Below are 26,650 nucleotides of genomic sequence, written 5' to 3' on the forward strand. Positions count from 1 at the left end.
TCTGAAGGATTGTTTGTGTGTGTTAGAAGTCCTACTGATCGAGGATGCAAACTTGGCTGTCAAAGACAGGGTGCAATGTGGGGCTGTTGAGTGGCCTCGAGACTGCCCAAGAAAAGGGTGACTCTTTGCAGAAGCCTTGGTGCCACTCCACTCTGCTCATAAAACCATACGTGAAAATGTACATGTGTATACTTTAGGGGGTCAGAGATAGGAAGAAAAATGCAGAGGGCGAAAAAACTAATTTGGCAACCTGTGTAGATCTTGATTGAAAATATTGTTTTCGTTGATGGGTATTGTCAAGGCAATCCCCATGACATTAGGGAGGGGAAAAAAGAGCCGAGCAGGGGTTGCACAACCAAAGTCAGTTAATCTAAATCTATGGAGGAAAAAGTTCAAGACAAATAGTAAGCTTTCACAAAGAACGGTCAAATCTGCTGAGAATAAATCAGGGACAAAATATAAAGTGAAGGGTTGAAGACAGCAATGAAAAATAGAGGCACTAATGCTTTGCAGCATGCCTTGATCTTGTTAATGCTGTCTTTTATCTACCCAAAGATGAACTGATCTCATAGAAAGGGATTCTGCCACACCTTGGATTGAGAAGTCTGCATAGCTCACAATGTCATGACCACAATCTTGATCAGGCACTAAGAAGCCCAAGTTTAACATTCCATGCATCATCCAATATCTCAGAGACCCACCATTGCAGTCTGCCTTCAAGGTTGTCCTCTGCCTGTCTGAGACATTTGCGGGTTCCTGTATGTGCACAGACACATAAGTGACTCCCTTGATCCAACAGGCTGCCTCTGACATGGTGAATCTTGGAACAATACACTATACAGAGACGTGTAAAATGTCTCCTAAGTGTGCGAAAATTCTGAGTCTTGGTTTATTGCTGGGTTTGAATGTGACATTGGCATGCCTATTTTGGCTCCTATGTGGTCACAGAAGAGAGACAGAGTTTCGATAGGGGCATTAGCATTGGTGACATGTTTGTTCAACATAGTGAAGGTGAGGCTGATATTATGCAATGTAAACATGAATGATTTGGTTTAGCATGACAACAATGCTCAATGCTCCTTTCATCACCATATTACACATTGAAGCACTCCTTATTGCTGCTCTGTTACTTGCAACTCCCTTAGATGAAGGGCCACTGTTTCGTTAAACTAGTTCTCTAGAGATAATTCTTTAAGACTGCCCACCCTCCACACCTCAGTTCTAGTGTCAACCTCTCCCGTAATCAGGTTGGTCAAAAGACTGACTCTGGAGGCTCAGCTTTTGGAAATTGAACAAAGAGAAAAGAGTTGGGCCTAAGACCTTTCTCTGGTGGCTTCATACAAGTATTGACAGAGAAACCTTTCAATCTCAAACTCCCGAAAGGAGTTGTCACACCCTGCTCAGAAGGGGATGATATAATGAAATGTTTTCTGCCTTTGAAACAGCCTGTACTGGGAGGGAAATTTGTCAAGAAACATTGGGGTGCACTGTTGTGGGAGTTCTTCTCAGGAAAGGGTAGGAATAGGCTCCTGACATTGAATGGGGCAGATTCTAAATCCTATGACCTTATGAAGGGTACCCTGATTGAGGGCTTTGGATTTACAACTGAAGAGTACTGCATAAAGTACTGGGAGGCTCGAAACACCCAGAGCCCAACTTGGGTAGAGTTTGTTGATTATTCAGTAAAAATGCTGGGTGATTGGTTAGCTGACAGCAAGGTACAAGATTATGATGGGTTGCATAACCTGTTCAGGAAAGAACATCTACTAAGTAATTGTTACAATGAGAAGCTACATCAATACCTGGTGGACCTAGGTTCACTTTCTATTCTAGAGTTGGGGAAGAAGGCAGACCATTAGGTCAAGACAAGGGTGACCAAAACTGCCACAGGTGGGGGATACCAAAGGACAGAGGCCAAAAGGCCCACCCAAGGAAAAGATGGGAGCCAGAATAAAAACAAAGAGTCTTCTCAAGACCCCCACAATCCTGCGCAGGAGGATGGGCCCGAGACTCCTCACAGCCTAAGGGTGGGTACAAAGGCACTTTAATCCCAACAGGACTTGGTGCCATGGTTGCAAGAACAGGGAGTCATCAAACTGGAAACCCTAGCTGTAAAAACAAGAAACTTTCCTCTAGCCAACCGGCAGTAAATGCAGTTGCTAATCTCCAGATGGGTTCACAGGTGTAGCCTGACCATGTCAGTGAACCCAAAGGGGCATCACTAATCGCAGAGGGAGAGGTAGAATTACTCTGTGCTGTCAGGTCCAGTAATATGCAAAAATACAGACAGCACTCTTTGATAAATGGGGGAAATGTTGAAGCCCTGAGGGACACAGGAGCTAGTGTCACGATGGTGACACAGCACTTGGTCCACTCAAATCAGTTCCGGGTAAGGAAGTCTTACCTGTCACCAATGTTGACAATGAGACATAGTTCAATCCCATGGCTATGGTAACAGTTGACTGGGAGAGTAATTTGCCAGAAACAAATGGTTGTGTCCCTATCCATCCCAGTAGATTGTCTGCTTGGAAATGACCTGGAGCATTCCCCCTGGACTGAAGTAGAACTGAAGACCCATGCAGCCATGCTTCGGATCCCAGAATGGACCTGTGTAAAGCCTAGGGTACAGAGCAAACTTCAGAGAGAACAAGAAGCTTTGGAGCCTGAAAGAGTGGCTCAACCTTCAAGGAGAAAAGGCAAGAAGACTGGGGAGCTAGCTTATAAACAGATCTCAAGTCAGAACCCCTCTTCTCAGGAAGAGGACTTGTTATTCCCAGAGGGAACTGAGCTTGTTGAGCTTGGGCCTTATCACCCAAAGCTCGTAGGCCCAGGGGGACTCTCCAGGGAGAATCTGTGCCAGGGACAAAGAGCCTGTCCCACTCTTGAAGGCCTGAGGTAGCAAGTTGCACAGGACGAAAAGGGTGATGTCAGTGGTACCCACAGGGTCCATTGGTAGGATGGGCTCCTGTACACTGAGGCCAGAGACCCCAGGCCTTTTGCAACCAGGAGAGTGATAGTACCTCAGCAGTACAGAGAGTTTCTCCTCATTCTGGCCATGTCTTCCCCTTAGCTGGGCACCTCAGAGCAAAACCTGGGGTAGGTTAGTGAATCTTTTTTACTGGCCTGAGATGTCCCAGAAGGAGAAGGACATCTGTCAGTCCTGTGTCTCCTGCCAAGCCAGTGTTAAGGCAGGACGTGACCTGAAGGCCTCCCTCTACCTGTGGTTGGGGTGTCCTCCAAAAGGGTAGAGGTTGATATTGTTGACCCCCTAGACCCTCAAACAGCAAGCCGCACATGAACCAAAGGGTGACGTCAGTGGTACCCAGAGGTCCTATTGGGAGGATGGACTCCTGTTTGCTGAGGTCAGAGACCTAAAACCTGGTGCAACCAGGAGGGTGTTAGTGCCTCAGCTGTACAGAGAGCTTCTCTTCTCTCTCTCTCTCTAGCCCAGTGGTCTCCAAACTTTTTAATGCTGTGCCCCCCCCAGTTGAAAAATTAAAATTATTGCCCCCCTCAGAATTTTTCACAATTATTTTATAAATATGGCAATGCTTACATACGTCTAGACCTATTTAAACATTGCAGTTAAGTACTGTTACCTTTTAAAAAATGCAATAACATGCTTCTGCTTAAAACAAAGGCCTGGTATCTGTTTAATGCTTCTTTTGGCTAGAGTCTGGCGCCACCCCTGGGACCACTTGAGGCCCCCCAGGGGTGCCCACCCCCCAGTTTGAAGACCTCTGCTCTAGCCCATGACATTCCTCTAGCTGGCCATTTGGGCCAAAATACAACTTGGAGCAGGCTTGTTAAGCATTTTTACCAGCCTAGAATGTCCCAGAAGGTGAAGCACTTTTGCCAGTCCTGTGTCACCTGCCAAGCCACAATGTGTGTGTTGTCAGTAGAGCTTAACTGTGTCACTGAGGCTCTGCTAACCAGAACCTCAGTGCTTATGCTCTCTCTGCTTTTAAATTTGTCAGTGTAGGCTAGTGACTTCATTTACCAATTCCAATTGGCACACTGGACCCCCCTTATAAGTCCCTAGTATATGGTACCTAAATACCCAGGGCATTGGGGTTCCAGGAGATCTTTATGGGCTGCAGCATTTCTTTTGCCACCCTTAAGGAGCTCAGACAAACCCTTTCACACGTCAGCCACTGCAGCCTGCGTGAAATAGTTGACACACTATTTCACAGCTATTTTCACTGCACTTAAGTAACTTATAAGTCACCTAAATGTCTAACCTTAATTTATTGAAGGATAGGTGCAGGGTTACTAAGTGTGAGGGCACCCTTGCACTAGCAAAGGTGCCCCCACGTAGTCCAGGGCCAATTCCCCAGACGTTGTGAGTGCAGGGACGCCATTACACGTGTGCACTACATATAGGTCAATGCCTATATGTAGCTTCACAATGGTAACCCCAAATATGGCCATGTAAGGTGTCTAAGATCATGGAATTATCCCCGCATTCCAAATCTGGTATTGGGGAGACAATTCCATGCATCCTGGAGGCTCCACCATGGACCCCCAGTACTACCAACCCAGCTCTTTGAGGCTTGCACTGCTGCTACAGCTGCTGCCACCTTACAGACAGGGTTCTGCCCTCCTGGGGTCTGAGCAGCTCACTCCCAGGAAGGCAGAACAAAGCATTTCCTTTGGGAGGAGGGTGATACACCCTCTCCCTTTGGAAATAGGGGTTACAGGCTGGAAAGGGGTATCCTCCCCCAGCCTCTGGAAATGCTTTGAAGGGCACAGATTGTGTCCTCCTTGCATAAGCAAGTCTACACTGGTTCAGGGAACCCCAGTCCCTGCTCTGGCATGAAAGTGGACGAAGGAAAGGGGAGTGACGACTCCCCTGTCCATCATCACCCCAGGGCTGGTGCCCAGAGCTCCTCCAGTGTGTCCCAGATTTCAGCCATCTTGTTTTCCAAGGTGTGGGGACACTCTGGAGTCTTCTGAGTGGCCAGTGCCAGCAGGTGACATCAGAGACCCCCCTGATAGGTCCATACATGATAAGGTAGCTAATCTCCCTCTCCGGGCTATTTAGGGTCTCTCCTGTGGGTTTCTCTTCAGATCTACTTGCAAGTTTCCAGCAGGAATCTTCTGCAACTACTACTTCATCCTCTAACTTCGGATCGACCGCAGACTGCTCCAGGACCCGCTGTAACAGCAACAAAGTACCCAGAAGAGCTACTTTTCCTCTGCCACTTCAGCTCCAGGCAGCAACTGCAACAATTTCCACGGTGTGCACGCTCTGTGGACTCCCTGTCTTCACCCTGCACCAGAAGGACCGAAGAAATCTGCTGCGGAGTGATGGAGTCACTTCCCTGCTCACGCAAGAACCTTCTAAGTCGACTACCAGTTCTATTGGACTCCTCCCCGTGGTGACGAGCATGCTCCTTGGTACACAGGTGGAGGACCCTTTCGACACAGACGGTCCTAAGGTCTTGCTGTCCCAATTTGGAAAAGGTATGAGCTTGCCTTCCCTGAATACGACAGTACCCCGATGCACCATGTCTTCTTCACTGCCTGAGGCCTCTGTGGACTATTTGTAAAGTCCCTTTGTGCACAGCCTGGTCCTGGTCCCCAGCACTCTATCCTGTGATGCTCAACTTGCTGAGTTGACCACTGGCGGGTGGGACCTTCCTTTGTAGTGCTGCACCAATCGCATTTTGCACCTCCTTTTTCCCCGTGTCCTGGGACTCCGTGGGTGCTGTCTGGTCAATTGAGGGCTCTCTGAAGTGCTGAGAGCCCCCTCTTCCTCTTCACACAGAGTTGAGGCCCCCAGGTCCCTCCTGGGTCCAGACAACACCAATTTGACGCAAAACCCAACTTTGCCAGAATCAAGCGCTTGTTGGACGAATCCAGCGCCCAAACTCGCCTGCATCCAACATCTCTTCGTGGGACATCCATTGCATCACACAGGAACCCCCTGACATCCTCCTTGGGTGCATTTCTCCAGCCTTCGTCCAACCGGGGACTCTTCTTTTGCACCCTCGTCTGGGTTGGCAGGGGCTCCTGTCCTTCCTGGAAAGTCTTCCGACTTCTGGACTTGGTCTTCTTCCTTTGCAGGTCTTCAGGTCTAGGAATCCACCATTTGTTGTTTGCAGTCTTGCTTGGTTCTTGCAATAACTTTAATCACGACTTGTAGTGTGTCCTAAGGAAACTTGCAGTACTTTACTCCTACTTTCCTGGGCTCAGGGGTGGGGTATTTTACTTATCTTTGCTGTATTCTTACTCTCCCAGCGATTCTCTACACACCACACTTGTCTAGGGGGTAATTTGAGATTTGCATTCCACTTTCTTAGTATATGGTTTGTGTTGCCCCAGACCTATTTTCTCCCATTGTATTCTATAGCATTTCCTATTGTTTGCACTATCCTATGTCTAATTACTTTCATTATTTTGGTGCCTAGTGTATATATTGTGTAGAATACTTACCTCCAGAAGGAGTATTGCCTCTAAGATATTTTTGGCCTTCTGTCGCCCAAATAAACTACCTTTATTTTTGGTAACACTGAGTATTGTCTTTACTTGTGTATAAGTACTGTGTAACTATAAGTGGTATTGCAGGAGCGTTGCATGTCTCCTAGTTCAGCCTAAGCTGCTCTGCTATAGCTCCCTCTATCAGCCTAAGCTGCTAGAACACTACTACATTTCACTAATAAGGGATAAGTGCACCTGATGTAAGATGTAAGTACCCAAGGTACCCACTACAAACCAGTTTAGCCTCCTACAGTGGATCATGCCACTAGATATCCTGAAGCCACACACCTTAGGACCATCACTGCTCCTGCAGTAGCAAAAGCCCTCCTAGGTAGTTTTACTATAGTTGGGTTCCCTAAGGAGGTAGTATCAGACAGAGATGCTAACTTCATGTCTGCATACCTCAAACACATGTGGAGGGAATGTGATGTAACTTATAAGTTCACGACCCCATAGCATCTACAGACAAATGGGCTGGTTGAAAGATTTAACCAGACTCTAAAGGTCATGGTTGGAGGACTCAATGAAAAACTCAGAAGGAGATGGGATGTCTTACGTCCAAGTCTGCTTTTTGCCTAAAAGGATGTGCCACAAAGGGGAGTAGGATTCACTCCATTTGAACTTTTGTTTGGGCATCCTGTTAAAGGGCCACTGAGTCTTGTAAGGGAAGACTAGAGTGACCTCTCAAAGAGCCCAAGCAGGATATGTTTTATTATGTTCTTGGCCTACATTCCAAGATGCAGAGTACATGGAAAAAGCAAGCCAAAACCTTCAGGCCAGCCAGAAGCTTCAAAAGACCTGCTTTCACCAAAAAGTTGCTATGTTGAAATTCCAACCAGGGCAGAAAGTTTGGGTGTTGGAGCCGGGGCTCCTCGGGCTCGCCAAGACAAGTGGTCTCGGCCCTATCCCAAACTTGAAAAGAAAGGGGAGGTCACTTACTTAGTTGACTTAGGCAGTTGAAAAAATCCCAAAAGAATAATTTATGTAAACCGCCTAAAACCCTAATATGACAGAGCTGATGTGACTATGCTCATGGTTACAGATGAGGGACAGGAGGAAGAGAGTTAGCCTTTTCCTGATCTCCTCTCCAGCAACCGACAAGATGGTTCTGTGGATGGAGTGGTCTTGTCAGACACCCTCACAGAACAACAACATGCTGATTACAGGCAAGTTCTCAACCAGAATGCTGAGTTATTCTTACTGACCCTTGGTAGGACTAATTGGTGTACCCATGATGTCGACACTGGTGACAGCTTTCCTGTCAAAAACAAAATTTACAGACAGTCAGACCATGTCAGGGAGAGCATCCAGACAGAAGTCAAGACAAGGTTGGATTTGGTTGTCATTGAACCCTCAGAGAGCCCCTGGGATAGCCCAGTTTTCTTAGTCCCCAAACCTCACTCCAAAGGAGAAAAAAAGGAAATTAGGTATTGTGTGAATTACAAGGGCCTCAGTTGAGTAACTAAAACAGATGCACACCCAATTCCAGGAGCTGATGAGTTCATAGACATATTAGGGGCAGCCAGATATCGGAGTAATTTTGAGATGACATCTGGGTACTGGCAGGTTGGCCTGTCCCCAGGAGCAAAAGAAAGGTCTGCATTCTCCACTCCAGGTGGACATTATCAGTTTACTGTTAGGCCTTTTGGATTAAAGAATGCCCCTGCCACTTTACAAAGGTTGCTGAACCAAGTCCTTCCTGGACTGGAATCCTTTAGGGAAGCCTATTTGGATGACATAGCTGTCTACAGCTCGACCTGGCAGGATCACCTGATCCAGTTAGGAAAGTTCCTAGAGGCTCCACAAAAGGCAGGCCTTACTATCAAGGCCAGTTAGTGCCAGATAGGGCAGAGTAAAGTTGTTTACTTGGGCCACCTGGTAGGTGGAGGCCACGTCCAACCCCTCCAACCCAAGATCCAGACCATTCTGGCTTGGGAAGCTCCCACGACCCAGACTCAGGTCAGGGCACTGCTTGGCTTGACTGGGTACTATAGGAGATTTGTGAAGAATTATGGCACCATAGTGGCCTCCTTCACAGAACTGACCTTCGAGAACAGGTCCAGAAACTGGACAGTGAGTTGTCAAAGGGCCTTTGACACTCTGAAGAATGCTATGTGCTGTGCTCTAGTCCTACAAGTTTCAGACTACTCCATGCATGTTATTGTCCAAACTGATGCCTCAGAACTTGGGATAGGAATGGTCCTAGCCCAGAAAAATGTTGAGGGACATGACCAGTCTGTTACTTTTATAAACAGAAGACTAATCCCTAGGGAACAAAACTGGAGTACCACAGAGAGGGAAGCCTTTGCTTGTGTTCGGGCCTTGAAGAAGCTGAGGCCATACCGGTTTGGCTCTCACTTCATAGTTCAAACAGACCAAAGGCCTCTCATATGGTTTCAACAAATGAAAGGTTAGAATCCCAAACTGCTTAGATGGTCCATATCCCTACAGGGAATGGTTTTACAGTAGAACACAGGCCTGGGACTGCCTGTGCCAATGCAGATGGCCTTTATAGGTTCTTCCACTTAGATGTTCAAGACTCTCTATGGAAAGGGTAGTCTCATCCTCTTTCATATGGGGGGGAGTGTGAGAAAGTGCCTCTTTTGACATGGTTACCCCCCCATTTTTGTGTGGTATATGATGTGGTTTCAAAGTTGTTAGTGCACCCGGACCCTGATAACCAGGTTTCCTGGGCCAGATCTCTTTCTCCAGACTGTTGTGATGTATTGACACAATTGGTAATACCTTTAGCTGCCACTATAAGTGCCTAGTAAATGGTACTTAGGTATCCAGGGCATGGAGTACTATAGGTAGGCCCTGAGGCAGCACCACAAATTGTGCCATCCTGAGGGACCATGCATTAGAGTGTAGTGAATCCTGGTTTGTTTTAACGGGACAACAGGAGTTAGCTTAGCCGTAGGCTTGTAAACTCGTGCCCCCGTCACCCAGTGACTTTTAACCTACTTAGCTTGCTCCATTTAATTATTTATTTCCTTTAAGATGGCGGCCTTGTTTATAGTTAGGCCACTTGTTGTGGGTTCCATTATCAGTGTCACTGCGCCAAGGCGTCAAGATCAAGCACGAAAGACAAACATACAGTAGGCATTCACAGTTAGGGATTTTCCCTCTCTATACTTTCGAGGGATTGTTGATATTAATTGCCGTCCCAAGCATGCCTGTTATCTATTGTTATGAATAACACTTATGTCAAGGGACCTTGTAGATCTGTATAAATACAACACACTTTTAGACAGATAATCAGAGGGATTCCGACCAGAGGGCATTGCCACCATCGCTGATACCGATGCTGCAGTCATCTTGACGCTGACCCAGTCTTCGTGTCCCTGCGGAGTCTGAGATAGAGACCTCATTCCAAGGTAAAGAGGGTTGGGGGCTCCTCTCATGGACACGGCTTTAGCAGATTAGGTTTAACGAAACCAGCTCTCCTTTTTTAGGTAGGAGGTTAGACCTACTCTCCTTAGGGTATTGGGGCTTATTCCATTTTGTACCTATACATATATTTCTGTCATATATTGCATAATGGTGGGGGTCTTTATAACAATGACTCTCCTTTTCACAATACTGTTAGGGTAATTTCCGTTTAACCACGACAACCCTGAGAGATCTTATTTTGAGTCCATGCGTAAGCGACTGCTACAAATCACCTTTTTACTATTGTGTTTCTGGTGAAGTACTGCTAGTAAGCCGGTAAGGTTTGGACAACAGTTACAACTAGTTGTAGGAAGAAACTTAGTCACCTACAAACGAAAGTACTGTCATTCTGAGACCAGCAGTCTTGCTCAGAGCAAGAGTCCAAACTACGACATGGCGCCACCAATGATGGTGTTTAGGCACTAATTTACGGATACCCTGACTATCACTGTCTCACAGACAATAGGTACCCTCAGTACCATTATACGGAGACGTCCGTGATCTTTGGGAGAATCCTCCTCAGCCAAACATGTAACACCTAATTAGGCTGTAGGTTGTTCGAGCTCGAACTCATAAAAGGAAAAACTTCCCCTATTTTAGCTGTTCCGTTTCTCTAAACAACTATGACTAATACCATAGACATTCCTGCAAATGCTAGACATGCACTTACACAACATTTATTAGCGCATGGCCTTACGGAAGAGGGCGGGATGTTACTCTAATAATAGAAGCAACTGAAGCATACCAAACAGAAACATTTTACTGTTGGGTTGCCTTTCCTGAGGCTGACCAACGAACGCACACATTTCACACTTATGACATTGCGGACGTACCCGTAAGGTACGAAGCATACCAGTATCATGAAATATCGCTCACATATCAAGAGCATCACAACTGGTTTGAAGGCGCCCTACCACATGTACTACGACGAGTGAGGCTAGGTCCTTTAAGTAATGAAGGGCCTACATGGCCCATGTTTGCCACATATACACCTCACCCAGGCATACAGAATATGCCGATTGTAGATTTAAGAATATTATATAATGAATTAGTGGCATTATATAGACGATTAGTCCAGTTTGTGATGCGAACATTGAACACTACACCAGCGCATCCAGCACCGCCAGTAGCTGGTGGATATCAATTGGCTACTGGGATTAATCCACAAACAGTGCATACCATTATGGGTAAAGTGCCCTCCGATCGAGAAAAAATACCGTTCTGGATTGCCCAGAAAACAAATCAGCTGGAAGCTGTGTTCCCCCATACGGGGCCACAGGAAAAACATAGATTGCTCACTATGTGCTTGCCGTTCAGGATGGTTCCCTCGGTGGATGAATGTGCTACTTGGGGTACAGTCTTTGCTGCTGTTTATACTACCACACATGGTACCCCTACACTTGCCAATTTACCGGAAGTGTTAAAACAAATACAAAATGAGCATGGGGATGCACCGGCCCTAGATCTGGGGATGAAATTGATGCATAACTTTGACGCCGTCTCCTCGATCATATTAAGTAATATTAAAGGGGAAGCAGTGGCACTGGCGATACGCCAGCGTCTCCGGGAAACTCCACACTAGGAACAAGAGAGACAGCTACCGAAAATAATATCTGATTCCTATACTAGTATAGAACGGGATGGGCTGGGAGCCAAACCTAAAAAATTGGACATACTGAGTACCACCCATAAGGAAGGTACAAAGCAAGCACAAGAGGGCTCTAAAAAACGCTGGGACAAACAAAAAGATTTCAAGGACAGGAGAAATAAAAGAGCTGATTCTCCGCATCCGGAGTACTCCGACAGGAGATATAATTTCAGGAATAGGGATAACATTAGAACTCCAGACAGATATACTGATTCACGTCCTTCTCGTTCCTTTCAGGACGCACCGGATAAACGTAGCGAGAGAGGGGGCCATCAAGATCGACGTCCGGAATACGTGAAAGAAAAGAAAGACTCGCCGCAGTCTACCATTAAAAAAGAAGAAAAGACTCCTCAGCAAAAGCCACAGTTTAAAAAGAAGAAAGTGGCAGCACTGACAGTTAAAAATGCCAGTAGTATTGAGAACACTGTTGAGGAACAAGAGGTGGGCAGTGACTCTGTTGGACAGCGCGGCAGAGGTCACGATATGTCGCCAGAGTCTGAAAGATCATCTGGATGCGACAGCAACTAGCGATTATATCGCAGTTGAAACGGCGGATGGCCGCGTTCTCCCACCCAATCGGGTTTATGATTTAACAATTCAGATAGAGGGAGACGTGGAACGCATTATTAGTGTAATATTCTGGGATGAACTTACTAGTGATATCCTGTTGGCCGAGAGGGACTGGCCACCTGAACATGTCCGCAAGCTCCCACAAGGGGAAGATGTCATTTTGCCTTCTTTCTCCGATCTTGTTCCGGAGGCAGACAAAAAAGCCTATGCTGCTGATTGGGCTTTAGCTCAAGCACCTGCATTATACCGTAATCATGTAGGTTGGGAGAAGGACTCTCCTTGTCATGTTATTCCCGTTAGGTCTACACCACACCCGCAGCCACAGTACCCTGTTAAACATGAAGCAAAAGCTCCAGTGACGGAGATACTGTCACAACTTGAATGCCAGGGAGTAGTTGAGCCCTGTACATCGGCAATGAATAATCCGCTATTTCCCGTTACGAAACCTGATCATTCATATAGAATAGTGGTTGATTATAGACACTCGAATAGTCATACACGCACATATGCTATACAAAATTCACACAGCAAAGCGCTGATTAATAATATAGTGCGTAAAAAATACAAAACTACATTGGATATATCTAATGGATTTTTCTGCCAGAATTTAGCACGTGACAGTAGAGACCTAAGTGCATTTTCCTTTGGCTCTCAGAAACGCTTTTGTCGTTTACCCCAAGGCTATAAAAACAGCCCAGGACTGTTTTCGCCCCGTGTGACATCAATCTTGCACGAGCTTGATTCCGAGGCATTATCCTATGTGGATGATATCAATCTCACTGATGACACCCTTGACATTCATCTTGCAAGGGTCGATCGGATAATTCTGGGATTTGCTGCCTTCGGATATAAATTTAATTTTAAGAAAAGCAAGATAGCCTTTCTTAGTGTATTGTTCCTAGGATATGAGCTATCACACGAGGGGAAGAGCCTGGCCCCGCACTTCCTAGAGAAGTGTGCTCAGCTACAGCCTCCAAACACACTTAAGAAATTACAGTCATTACTGCGTTTCTTTAATTTTGGCAGAACATACATTCCAGATTATGCTGAACGCGTCAAGCCTCTATATGACTTAATTCAGCCCAATTTTTCTAGCAGGCAATGGACAATTGAACACACACACATCCTTAGGGACATACAACGAGACATGCTGGAGGCTAGACACTTGTACACACGTGACAATAAAACGAATTTGGTCATCAGAATAATAGCTGGTGCCCTTGGATTTACCTATGTCACCTTTAATGAGGGTGACACGGTGCCGATAGCATACAAATCACATTTGTACTCAAATGCAGAGAAACGTTTTGCCCCTACTGAAAAAATTCTGACAGCAGTTCAGATGGCTGTCATAAAGGAGAGGCCACTTGCCCAGGGGAAGCGCATTATTGTTGTCTCCCCGGTACCGGCCTTAGAGGCTGTCACTAAAGCGAGCGTTCCAAACGCTAAGGCATTACATCCACGCTGGATTCAATGGGCAACGTCTCTGACCGCCACTGATGTTGATTATGTGTTTGACCCAAGACTTCAGACACAAGAATTTCTCCAGTATGAACAGGAGTACCCCGCTCCCTTACACATTTTGCCAATAGACAGTTATGATATCATCATTTACACTGACGGATCGGCACAACCGTCTGTGGGTACTAAACATCAATACTCGGCAGCTTGCGCAGCCGTGTGCGGGGTAATGGAAGACAGAGTTTTCCATCCTCATAATACCTACACTCAGACCTTAGGGGACTGCACAGCCCAGTTGGCCGAGCTTAAAGGTCTTCTTCTAGCGCTCGAACATTCAGAGCCAGGAACACAGACTTTGATCGTCTGTGATTCGTATTACTGCGTCCAGTCATACAATGAATACCTCAATCATTGGATGCTGAACGGGTTTAGAGATTCTAAAGGGAACACCATTAAACACAAAATATTGTGGGGAAGGGTGGCTGATCTTAAGGATAAGCTGCCATGTGTCCATGTAGTTCATACATTGGGGCACCAACGTGTAGGAATACATGTTGCCGGTAATACATTGGCTGACGAAGCAGCCAAAGCTTCGGTAGCTACGGCTTCTGTGGCTGCAGTGACTCGTTCTCGGACGAGGTTGGATAATGAAATACTGATTGCCGTTAAAGCCTCGGCTGCAGGCAAGCCCCTTCCGAAAGGATACCCTACGAAATATACCTATCATATCAGTGCACAGAATGTTGCTTTTGCAACAATTCCTGATGTTGGTGATCGAGTGATCCCAAATGAAGATCAAAGATTGGGGCTGATTACAGCTGCACATGAGAGTGTCGCTTCTGCACATTCTGGTATACAGGCCACTATCACCATTCTACAACAACGGTATTGGTGGCCTGGTCTATGCCGACGGACTAAACAGTATGTCCTTTGCTGTGACATTTGTCAGCAGATTAAGGGCTCAAATATCAGACGCCCTCCGCAGACATCTCTCTTAGTGTCAGACAAGCCACTCCATTGTGTGTACCTGGACCACTGTGGTCCCTTGCAACCTGATGGTGCATACAAATACATTTTAGTGGCTGTAGATTCCTGTTCTAGATTCCTGTGGGTATGGCCACAGCGGTCGGCTGACGCCCGGACTGTTATAAAAGATTTGCTGATCTTTATCGGTACATATGCGGTTGCAGCATTCCATTCGGACCAGGGCCCTGCATTTGCCTCTAAGGCTTTCAGGGACACCATGAGGACGATGGGTGTTGAACTCCATTACTCCTCACCATACCATCCCGAGGGAAATTCGGTCGTGGAGAGGCGGAATCGTGATCTAAAGCAGTCCTTAACAGCTCGAGTATTAGGTTCAGGCCGCAGTTGGTTACATCACCTATATGGGGTCCAGAGAGCACTGAATAATCTGCCAAGACGGTCCTTGGGGGGAAAGTCTCCATATGAGGTTCTCTTTGGGACGTCTATGTATGTTCCCGATCTTGATGCCCCTGGTATGGTGGCAGCAGAAACACCATTTGACATAAAAGAACGTCTCGCTGTTTTGCAGGAGCTTCAACAATTCCGTGATGATAAATCATCTGCAAGTGCTGCCACCTTGGGAATAAGGGACTTGGCGAAAACTTCGACTGGCTGGATTCCTAAAATTGGGGATCTGGTTCGTGAGAAGATCGCTGTGAAAAATGAGTTTGGTCCATCATACAGAGCACCTGTACCGGTCTTGGGGATAAAAGGCACCAGGACTGTCATCCTTCCACCGTTGTCTGGTTCCAAATCCAACAGATATTTCTCCATTGATGACATCAAATTACACCATGTGGCCGATTCTTCACAGTAGACCAGGAGGTCCCTTTGGTAGTTCCCGATCGCCTCTCACTACCCAATAGGACATCCCTCTACATAGTAGGATGACCATCGCTACTTCTGACTATGCAACTATGTCAGCTGCTGTTCCGGACACTTCCTCGACCATGGGGAGGGCAGAAAATGAACTTTTGTTGGTTCCAGTAACACCTTCGGAGAACTCCCCGCTGCAGGATTTGGCTGTATTTTACACGAACACTTCCACAACTAATAATGTTGTCTATCAAGAACTTCCATGAGCAGTGGATGAGAATTCGATGGGTCCTGTGTTTGTGGAGACTTCCTCTGGCTATTTTGTAGACATTGATGATTTTTCTTCAGATTCATCCTCTACTGAGACTGAAAAACTTTCGAGAGGTAGCAAATTCTATCGATGGCTTAAGCAGAACTATTTGATATATCCATGGAACTATCTCTGGTTCTGTTTGACATTTATTGCATTGTTTTTATGGATTGGGTTTGTGACTGTTTTCTTTTTACTAATTAATGGTCACTATATTGCTGATCGCTCCTCAGTGGAGCCTGTTGATGTAATTTTAACACCACATCATTCATCACATAAGGTCCAACGTGATTTGTCCCCTGTCAATGTTACAGCTATTCCAATTCCTGATGGGATTGTTTGGGACAAAGTTCCGTTCGATATCTACGGGCCTACAGAGATAATTCAAATACCATACGTGTTCAAAATTTCTATGTCTGATGTTATTACACCTAATGTTGTCTCTGATGATTGGGATGTCCAAACAGTTGATTCCATGCTAACTGAAATGAAGGACTACTCCGCTTTTGGAAGTGATGATGTATATGATTATACAATGAATTATGGGGAAATGTTCTGCTATAACAATTGGGGACATCACTACCTGCACCGTGCAACTAGATATAGGCCTCTCTTTAACTACACACAATGGGAACACTGTTCAACGCCACGGTGGGGAGTCCGAAGTATTACAGTGATAAATTCACATACTTTTCTGGGCATGATACGAAGAAAGCTGACTCATATTATTTTAAATTACCTACAACACAATTTAGGAAACTCTTGCTAACAGACACAAAACTGATTTATTCAGACCCCTTTGTTTCCCGACTCTCGATTGAAGGTTATGAATATTGGAAGAACACTATCGATTTGAAGAGTGTAAGGGGAACGCAAGATTGGAAAATACAGGGTAGAGAGGCTTTGTTTCGAGCTTGCTTAATTCCTGTGCAAATGATTTTCTTGAATGACACTGTTGAGCAGACATCATGTCTGGGATTAGCAAAAATTAAAGATCTAAACACGCCCAATATTCCTACATCGACAAAATTTAGAGATTGGCAACACTTTCTTAATGTTTCAGGGGATAGGCTAGATGCATTGGTTAAGGCTGGTGCTTATAATTCTTCACTTTCCAGTCCCGGGGGATAGTTGGTATGGCCCGCCGACACTGATGAGTGTCAGAGGCGTTTTTGGAACTCTTCAAAGGGTTTTTCTATTCATAGGCCAGACCCTCGTTTTCTATCAGGTCAACATACTGGTATCGTTACAACATACAGTGTGGGTAAGCTGTGCCAGCAATGGGTGCAGACGAACACTTTAACGGCGGTAAAACAACACCTGAACACTCTTTCTGACAGTATAGAATTACAAGATTTCCTATTAGGTCCTAGGAAACAACGCTCGAAACGGTTTTTTTATGCTATGTATAATGAAATTTGGAAGCTTTCTCAAATAGAGGCTGCTGCACGTTTACGGCAACTTGATAATGAGAATTTAGAAAAAACATTGGCTGTTGTCGACAATGGCATGAACACGCTATCGAACAGGATTTATTCACTGTCGAATATAGTGTCATCTGCTATTGATATCACTCAGACTGATTTGTCCCGGTTATATCATGGGCAAACACAGCTACGTTCCATCATGCAGCTGGGTTGGGCATTGCAGACACTAAGAGGTGGACACATTCCATGGAAATACATTAATGGGAGTGAACTATTCGCTGCTTTTAATTTTTCCAGGGAACAAGAGACAATGGCTAAAAGGGAGGCTCGTTTTACCTTGCTTCAAGTAGAAAAATTAGATAAGTTGCCATTCATGGTAGCAGAGAGTCCTTCAACTATCTGGCTCTTACACGGCATTATTAATTTACCGTTTTCGACCTTTCGTTTCTCAAGCTGCCTGAAACATCTTGCAGTGGGACGATATGAACGGCTAGGAGATAGCTTTATTAAGGAAGAGTGGGAGTTGCCCTTTGACTATCGATGTCTGAACGGCGAACAGGAGGTCTTTCTTAGCGGAAGTGAATGTGAGACTAATGTTCGTCATTCCATGATATGCAAACAGGTGTCTCTTCATGGTCTTTGCAATGCGGGGGTCGTGAATTTGGCCTGTTTTCTAAAGGGTACTCCCGTCCCCTTGATTCGTTCAGTGTTTCATGTACTTTCTAATGGCAGTTATGTTCTACTGAGCGATGACAGCAGTTGCGGCTTGACACCTGGAATTGCCTACGCAATCTCAGTCACGAAGGTCGTTACGTGTTGTGGCCATGTTTTGTTTCCCCCCACACGAGAGATACAAGTATCTGATATATGGCCCCACATTGATACTATTAATGTGAACTATGACAAGTTGGGTAGACTGAAGGCGCTATTGTTTCAAAAACAGGTCACCTTGACATCCGCAAAAGAGACGTATGCTCTCCAGGTTGCGAGATCATCAGCCGAGATACAATCCCTTTTAAATACCGATTTTCCCAAACACTTTGGAGAGTTGGTATCCAGAATATTCAATGCTTCAAGCACCACTGGGATTGTTCATTTCTTTAAGGCTGTCGGGTCTGGTTTCGTGTCCATCTTCCAGACTGTCTTCGGAGTCATCCCATCAGCCATCCATTCTCTCTTTTCCAGTGTGTTTGGTGGCTTTCCAATTATTTTGGCTTTAATTGGCGGACTACTACTGCTATTTTTTCTGATTCGCGGTGGTTGTTTTTTTCCAGCGACACAGAGCAATGGAGCCGCTCCCGTCAACCCCGCTGTGCCGTGAACGCATGGTTCGGATCTTCGGTACACCTTTGCTGGTGGAACTAGAGTTTGACTGGTCATTGTCATTCCGGCCTCTACTCTGGTGTGTACAACCGGTGTTCCGCTGCATATGGTGTCTCTTTGAACATCTGCCTATGGTCTGTCTTGCTGTTGCACCAACATCTCCTGTGGACCACGAACTGCTGATGTCCCCGATGAGGGTTCATACACGGTCATGCCCCTTGAGACTGAGGTTGCTCCGCGAGGCCACCTATGAGCCTTCTGTTATACAAACTAACATGGATGAGGACGCTGAAGCGAGTGTCGATACACCGATGAATATGGCTCACTTCTGCTCTGTGGATCCATTTGTCCATCCAGCTCTCGATTTCACTTCAGACGATGTTGACTCATTTTTAAGATCCTTGAATGGTGACTTCGATGACATTCTTCAAGATCCTGCTTATAGCACTTAATTTGATGAATTTGCTTGCCAGTTCCCGGTTCTAAAAACTAATGATTATACTAAAAGTTTGCTATACTTGTCATAGTTGATATTAACATCTCTGAATGTTTTTTTAAACAAATTTTAACACACAGCATTTATTTTTGTCATTAAGTAAAAAATTTTTTTTTGGCTTCAGTTTTCGTTTTAGTTCAGTAGCAGCTTTTTTAGCGATTGGGTTTCTTTACCTTCATCATACCTGTTACGGCAATGGGGAGGGTGTAGTGAATCCTGGTTTGTTTTAACGGGACAAAAGGAGTTAGCTTAGCCGTAGGCTTGTAAACTCGTGCCCCCGTCACCCAGTGACTTTTAACCTCCTTAGCTTGCTCCATTTAATTATTTATTTCCTTTAAGATGGCGGCCTTGTTTATAGTTAGGCCACTTGTTGTGGGTTCTATTATCAGTGTCACTGCGCCAAGGCGTCAAGATCAAGCACGAAAGACAAACATACAGTAGGCATTCACACTTAGGGATTTTCTCTCTCTATACTTTCAAGGGATTGTTGATATTAATTGCCGTCCCAAGCATGCCTGTTATCTATTGTTATGAATAACACTTATGTCAAGGGACCTTGTAGATCTGTATAAATACAACACACTTTTAGACAGATAATCAGAGGGATTCCGACCAGAGGGCATCGCCACCATCGCTGATACCGATGCTGCAGTCATCTTGACGCTGACCCAGTCTTCGTGTCCCTGCGGAGTCTGAGATAGAGACCTCATTCCAAGGTAACAAGGGTTGGGGGCTCCTCTCATGGACACGCTTTGGCAGATTAGGTTTAACGAACCCAGTTCTCCTTTTTTAGGTAGGAGGTTAGACCTACTCTCCTTAGGGTATTAGGGCTTATTCCATTTTGTACCTATACATATATTTCTGTCATATATTGCATAATGGTGGGGGTCTTTATAACAATGACTCTCCACTTCACAATACTGTTGCTTGGTATATTCATTATCCTAATCATTGCAATTCATGCACTTATCACAAATTGCAGTTATGTTAAATAAAAAACTATTATAACTTCACTGCATCTGTGTTATTGCCTTTGTTTGTATGAGACATAATAATCTGTGAGAAAAGGGTAATTTCCGTTTAACCACGACAACCCTGAGAGATCTTATTTTGAGTCCATGCGTAAGCGACTGCTACAAATCACCTTTTTACTATTGTGTTTCTGGTGAAGTACTGCTAGTAAGCCGGTAAGGTTTGGACAACAGTTACAACTAGTTGTAGGAAGAAACTTAGTCACCTACAAACGAAAGTACTGTCATCCTGAGACCAGCAGTCTTGCTCAGAGCAAGAGTCCAAACTACTACAAGAGTGCACCTAGTACTGCCATTGCAGGCTGAGTGTCTTGGTGCAATCCTAAAATGCAAAACTGACATGGCACACAGCCTGTGTAACCTGTCCCCTACACACTGTATGCAATATAGGTAGGTCACCCCCCTGGCAGGCCTTTCAGCACTAAGGCAAGGTGCATTATAATGCATGTATGGACATAGATGCATGAGAAATATGCCCCTACTGTGTCCTTGCCACCCTGGGACAAAGTAAGTGTATAGAGCAGCCATTTTAAATGCATGTGCTTAAACTGGTCAGTATGAGTTTCCTAGCTACAGGATGGCCACTCTGAACCCAGGGCTGTCTTGTATCAAACAACTCAAAACAAAAAATCCAAACTGGTACCAGTATTGGATTTATTGCTAAATGTACCCAGGGGCCACCTTAGAGGTGACCTTCTGCAAAAGATAACTGACCCGGGCATGGTTGCTGGCCAGTCACAACCAGCCTGACACCAGCAGACAAGATTCTGTAACCCTTTGGTGAGAGCCTTTGCTCCCTGGGTCCAGAAAACGAATCCCTTCCTGGGCAGAGGTGTGAAACCTCCTCCCCTCAGGAATGTGCACAGCTCTGCCCTGTAAGCTTCAAAGTGCTTGTCGCCATTGAACTTTTACCTCCAGCCCTGCTCCTAGCAGCAGATGGCCACCCCGATTGCAAACCCCCACTTTTGGCAGGAGCAATTGCGAGGGAAATGCATAAAGAATAGGAGGAGAAGCCACCTAGAGCCTGAATCACCCCGAAGGAGTTGCATGCTAGATGACCCCTCCATTTCATTTTCCTTCATCTTGCATGGTGAAAAAATAGCCAATCGAGGATAGGGAAGTGCCCTCTGCCCACAGGAAGTGGTCACATAGTGCATGTAGCCACCCTAAGGTAGATGGCCAATGGGCCACTACTATAAGCCCCCCTAAATGCCCACAAAATGTAGTAATTAGTGGGCACTATTAGACCAGAAGATCAGATTTAACGGATGCAAGAAGGCAAGCAACAAAGAAGACCCAAGGCTCGAGAACAGAAGTCCTGCTGCACAAAGAAAAAGGCGCCAAACCCTGCCTGCTGCACTCAAGACTCAACAATCGCCACTGAGAGCTTGACTGGACATCGGACAGGCTCTAGCAAAACCCAGAGGACCTCAAAACTTCTGAATATTTCCACAGACCTCCCTCCAGAATGACAGCATCACTCTCTGCAACCAAGGAGCAGAAACCAGTGAAGTTCAGTTCACTGACTGACCACTGCCCATGGAAATGGAAAGAACAGCTAGACCAAATTTCACCTAACAAACTCGGAGAACAAACTTGCAAGTATGCCAAGGTTAGTGGTGCTGCAACCTCCAGTGGCAGAATTGTGCAATAGCTAGGGGTACTGGACCCCCAACATCAGACACCCATAAGAAAAGTCCTCTATGGACTCTCCAAGGACCAGAAGGAAGCACCAGTCGAGCGACTTTAGGACATGTAAGAATCATCCCCAAGAGTGGCCCTGCTGACTTGCAAACCACGTCCAAAGTTACCTGCCTCCTGGTTTCAAGGGCACCTTTGCGCACATCTCTTGGATGACCTATCTACTCTGCACCCAGCCTCTCTGGCCCCTGCACCGGAGAACCTGCGGTGCTCTAAGGCTCCCCCACCACTTGTGACCTCTACATTCCAAGGGGACCAACCGGACTTAAATTGAAGTTCGCCTCCGCAGTGCATTTTCCAGTGGTCCCCCTCGCCTGTCCTTCACCAGCTCCAAAATGTTAGAAGCTGCTCCTGCTTGAACCGTGAACAGCCTGAATTTCTCCTGCTGGCCCACCGGACCCATCAATGACCTCGACCTAAAAGCAGAAGGTGACACTGGTAAATGCATTGCCTCATTTTATATGCAGTTTTAAACGTTTTCTCCCATTGATTCCTATGGTGTGTAATTATGCACAAAAAGACTGTTTTTGCTAAACTTTGAAAAAACATAACTTAAAAAGTTCTTACCCAATTTTTATGATCTTGGTCTTAAAAACTTCATAAACATTTTACGTACTTTTTGTAAACTGGTCTAAAATTATTCTTTTGAGTTTATGTCCACATTTATTGATACTCTGAGTACAACAAATGCTTAGCACTTCTCCAAGATTGGCCTAACTGCTCGACCAAGCTACCACAAAAATGAGAGCATTAGGGGGTCTAGTTTTTACCTCTATAAACAAAGGTAGGGTTGATTGGACTCTCTGCACAGGGTACATCATTTTTGTGCACTATATAAAGAGCTAGCCTCCTACAAAAGGTAGTGCATTTTCCAAGCTTCACCTCCTCACTGGAGTATATCGTCTGCCACAGATCTCTTGGACATTAATCCAAATTCATACCTGACCTGTAAGTGGCATATTTAATACATATCACATCACTCCCTCGTTGGATCGTAAGAAAGTTGTATTTATATCAGTGTTTTTTTTTTATATATAATTTAGGTTTTTGTACAGCACTTAACGTTTCCAGAGCAGTGCCTATGAAGTTGGACAACCAAGGAGGGAAGTGAGTTTGGAGACAATAGGTAAGAGTAGGACAATTGCGGACTATCAAGTTGGTGAACACTTACTGCCACCCTCCACCTTCTATGGGGGAGTTGGTTTTGTGGAGAATGCCTGGTGAAATAAATGCCTGAATGATCTGATTGAGGCATGTGTTGGTGTACATACTCCACAAATGAACTGCAGGTTGGAAAAGAAGCCTACAGAATCACAAGAATATCGGAGGTATACAGTCAGAATTCAATATTTAGAAGAATGAAGGTGCTGATCACCTAGGTTATATGACGTACAAAAGATTCCCTTTGAATAGGTAAAATAGCTCTTGCGAAATTGTGCAGCTAGAACCTCGCCTTGATCCAGTTCTTGATTACAGCTCCTCTCTTCATTAGTCCAACCTCACTTTAGATTTCAAAGCAGAATCATTCTTTTGCCGATAGTCAGTAAATAATATCCTCACCTGGAACAATTAGTTTGGATTCTAGCTCCAGGTTCCTCGCTCCCAACGGGGCACGCAGAGCGCAGCGGTACATCCCAGCATCTTCCACCTGAATCTCACGAATAATGAGAGACTCGTTATCATCCATCTCAAATTTGCCATCTGTACTTGCTTTCCGGGAATCTTTCATTTCGTTACTACTGATGAGCACGTTTAGGTGGCTGCCATTTATCACCTGCAGGGGAGGAGAAAAACATTTATTGTGAGTATGGTGGAAAGCAAAGCAGCTTGTCGCATATACTGTGGCAGTGATAGTGTGGAATGTCCATGTGAGGTTTTGCCCCAGGGCTTTGGTTTGGTGGAAGTCTTTCGGGATAATAGGTATGGAATTCTATCTTAGAGAAGTGTGGTGGGATCTGGTCATATTATCTGCTGCTGTTGAGCCCAGACACTGCCAATGCAAAATTCTATTTAAATATTTGTGTACCATTTCCAAACCGAAATGGAAAAGGGAAAGACTTGCTTTTCAGTGCCTCTTGCTCACACTTCAAAGTTTCCTCGCAAGCACCTACCCTTCTTCTGTTGTTGGTGTGGGTGCTTCTGGGTTTGACCTCATTCTCAATGCACATATATAAGACATTTACAGGGACTTACACTCTAAAATTCACCTATCATTTTCCCTTTATTGGATAATTGCCACACAAAGGTGACCAGCCATCAAGTGCTTCGTGCAATGGCAGAGCTTTTTCAAAGTAATAAATATCTATGAACTTAAACTAAATCTTTAAACAATATTTGGTCAATTACATTTCATGTGTCATTAGCTAACACATTTCCTAAAAACTGAATAATAATTCAATGTAATCCATCATAATATATGATTTATCTTCAGTGCTTTAAATGGGCCGGTACTCTCCGGTACTGAGTACCGGCACTTTTTTATTTTGCGAGGGAGAGTACCGGCACTTCTCAGAAACAAGCAGGTACTCTGGTACAGAGTACCTGCTCTTCTATTTTTCCATTTAAAGCACTGTCTATATTATACCCATTTGGCTAGGACATTGACCAGTGGAGCACTCAGAAACCATGTTCATAACCAGGCGTATTTAATACCATTGAGATAACATGTTGGGGAGAAAACTACATGTGAAACGTAGCACTTGAATGCCTCATTTTTAATCATTTAAACGATTATACTTATAGTGTTTTGTAATGGTGTTAATTGAAGATCAGTGCATCGCCTTTGAGGATAACTGTGTGTCACGTTCATAAACCATAATGTTACTGGTTGAACATTCAATATGAAGATTGTAATTCATTAATTTACATCTGTTAAAAGATTATGAATTAATAAAATAATTTCATCCATGAAAGCATACAATAGGAGCAATACGATGTTTCCTTTCTCGTCCTTCCTTGCTATAGTGTCTTGTAATACTGTGTTTATACAATAAAGTTTATTTTTGTATTTTTATTTTTAGGCGGAGAACAACTTCTTAGTATCGGCTCAGTGTCCATGTTGCACTTTGTTTTTAAAGGACATGGAGCACCTGCACTGATATGCTATGACGAAGACTATTTTGGTTGAAACGCATTACCACTAATAAAGTTGCTTTGCCACAGACCCTGGAGTGTGGTCTGTTTTTTTGTGTCTCTCCTGGTACAGTAAGAAGAAGCATTTTGGATTACTTACAGCAGGACTTGCACCCACCAACCCATACAAATAACATGGGTTGGAAGTAACCAACCGGCATTACTAGAACACATAGGATGGTTTATATATATTTATTTGCTGATGACACCCTATTGATGTCAAAGACCCCATAGTGGCCTCCAACTTTTAGTGGATATATTTGCGGCCTTTTGTCTGACCTGGGATTGGTGGTCAGCCACTCCAAAACAAAGTTTATGGATCTCAGACCTCACAGGTCTTTTAGGTGCTTGATATTGCTGGAGGGCAGTCTGCTGGACAAGGTTTCTGAATTCATTCTTTTGGGAATTAAGTTCACCAGTTCAATGTCCTGGTTGCCTAGGTCAAGAGGAGTAGCTTGAACCTTTCCCAGCACTCTGCACCCATTCTCCCATTCTATAGGTCATCATGATCTAGGTACATTTCCCCTGCTCCACAGGTCCTTAGGGCCATCGCTGAGGGTACCACCCTTTATGGGGCTGAGTTGTGGGATAATGCTGATCTGACTCCACTGCTGGTGGCAGAGAAGTATATGCATAATGAGCACTAACCAACCTTCCAAAAAATACCCCACTAATACCACTCCAACATGACCTGGGCATGAAAGTCATGACCCACAAAGCTCAATTAAACAATTATTGTTCTGGCGAAAGTTGAATTACTCGCCGGCTCTTGTGGATTATTAAAGCTCCTTTCAGAACAGGGTTACCCAGGATAACTCATGCAAAATTAATTGGATATGTAAGGTTAAAAATCTTCTGTCTCAAATAGGCTTAGGCGCATTGTCGTATCTCTCACCCTCTAGGAGATACCATTCTAGGACTGCCCTTAAGAATGCATATTGGGTGTATATTCATGAAGTCGAAATCAGGAGTGCTACTCAAGGGTCCTTAATTTGTAAATTCTTAGACCTTAAACTTGAGGCTGTCTTTGAGCCGTTTTTAGACCACACCTCGGCCACAGCTGCAAGAATGCTACAAAATGTTGCTATGGCATCTTACCTCTACTGTTTTATAAGCACTTTGGGGGTCATTCCAACCCTGGCGGTCGGTGATAAAGCGGCGGCCAACCCGCCAACAGGCAGGCGGTAAAAAAAAAAGAATTCTGACCCTGGCGGGAACCGCCAACACAGACCGCCACCTTAACACTCCGACCGCCACGGCGGGACAAACAAACAGCGCGGCGGTCACCGCCAACAGGCAGGCGGGAGACAATGTACCGCCCACCCTATCACAACTCACCAATCCGCCACCTTTTCCGGGGCGGGAGCACCGTCGATAAAAACACAGCGGAAACAGACTACGAACGGGAAAACGCTCACCTCTATACACTCCACGAGGACAGAGGACAGCATGGAACCCGAATTAAACATCCTACCTGCTCTCGTCTACCTGCTCATCTACCACGAGTACGAACTCCGGCGCAGACGACAACGGTGAGTCCCGCACCTACGACACAGGGGAGTGGGGAGGAGGAAGGGTTACGGGCACACACATACGCAATACACCCACCCCCCAACTATCTACACACCAATGCAGAGCACCAAGTCAAAGTGACACCACCCAACCCCCCCGGAATTAAGAAAAGATATAATTAAAGTGAGAAACCAAATAGATGTCTAAAATAGGTTCACTGAAGTCATGGTAAAACAGGAAAATGAAAACAAAAATCAATTGAAAACATTGCGTCACCGATAA

At 45.1% G+C, this 26,650-nt stretch overlaps 1 protein-coding gene across 1 annotated transcript in view; it reads right to left on the minus strand.

The window, feature by feature from the left end:
• LOC138247220 (uncharacterized) overlaps nucleotides 1–26,650 on the minus strand; it is a 230,892-nt gene that overhangs the window by 121,219 nt on the left and 83,023 nt on the right. Inside the window, exon 3 of the mRNA XM_069201951.1 lies at nucleotides 23,285–23,498. Coding sequence (XP_069058052.1) covers nucleotides 23,285–23,498 — 214 coding nt within the window. The remainder of the gene's footprint in view (nucleotides 1–23,284; nucleotides 23,499–26,650) is intronic.

The sequence above is a fragment of the Pleurodeles waltl genome, chromosome 7, assembly GCF_031143425.1.
Source record: "Pleurodeles waltl isolate 20211129_DDA chromosome 7, aPleWal1.hap1.20221129, whole genome shotgun sequence".
Classification (NCBI taxonomy): domain Eukaryota; kingdom Metazoa; phylum Chordata; class Amphibia; order Caudata; family Salamandridae; genus Pleurodeles; species Pleurodeles waltl.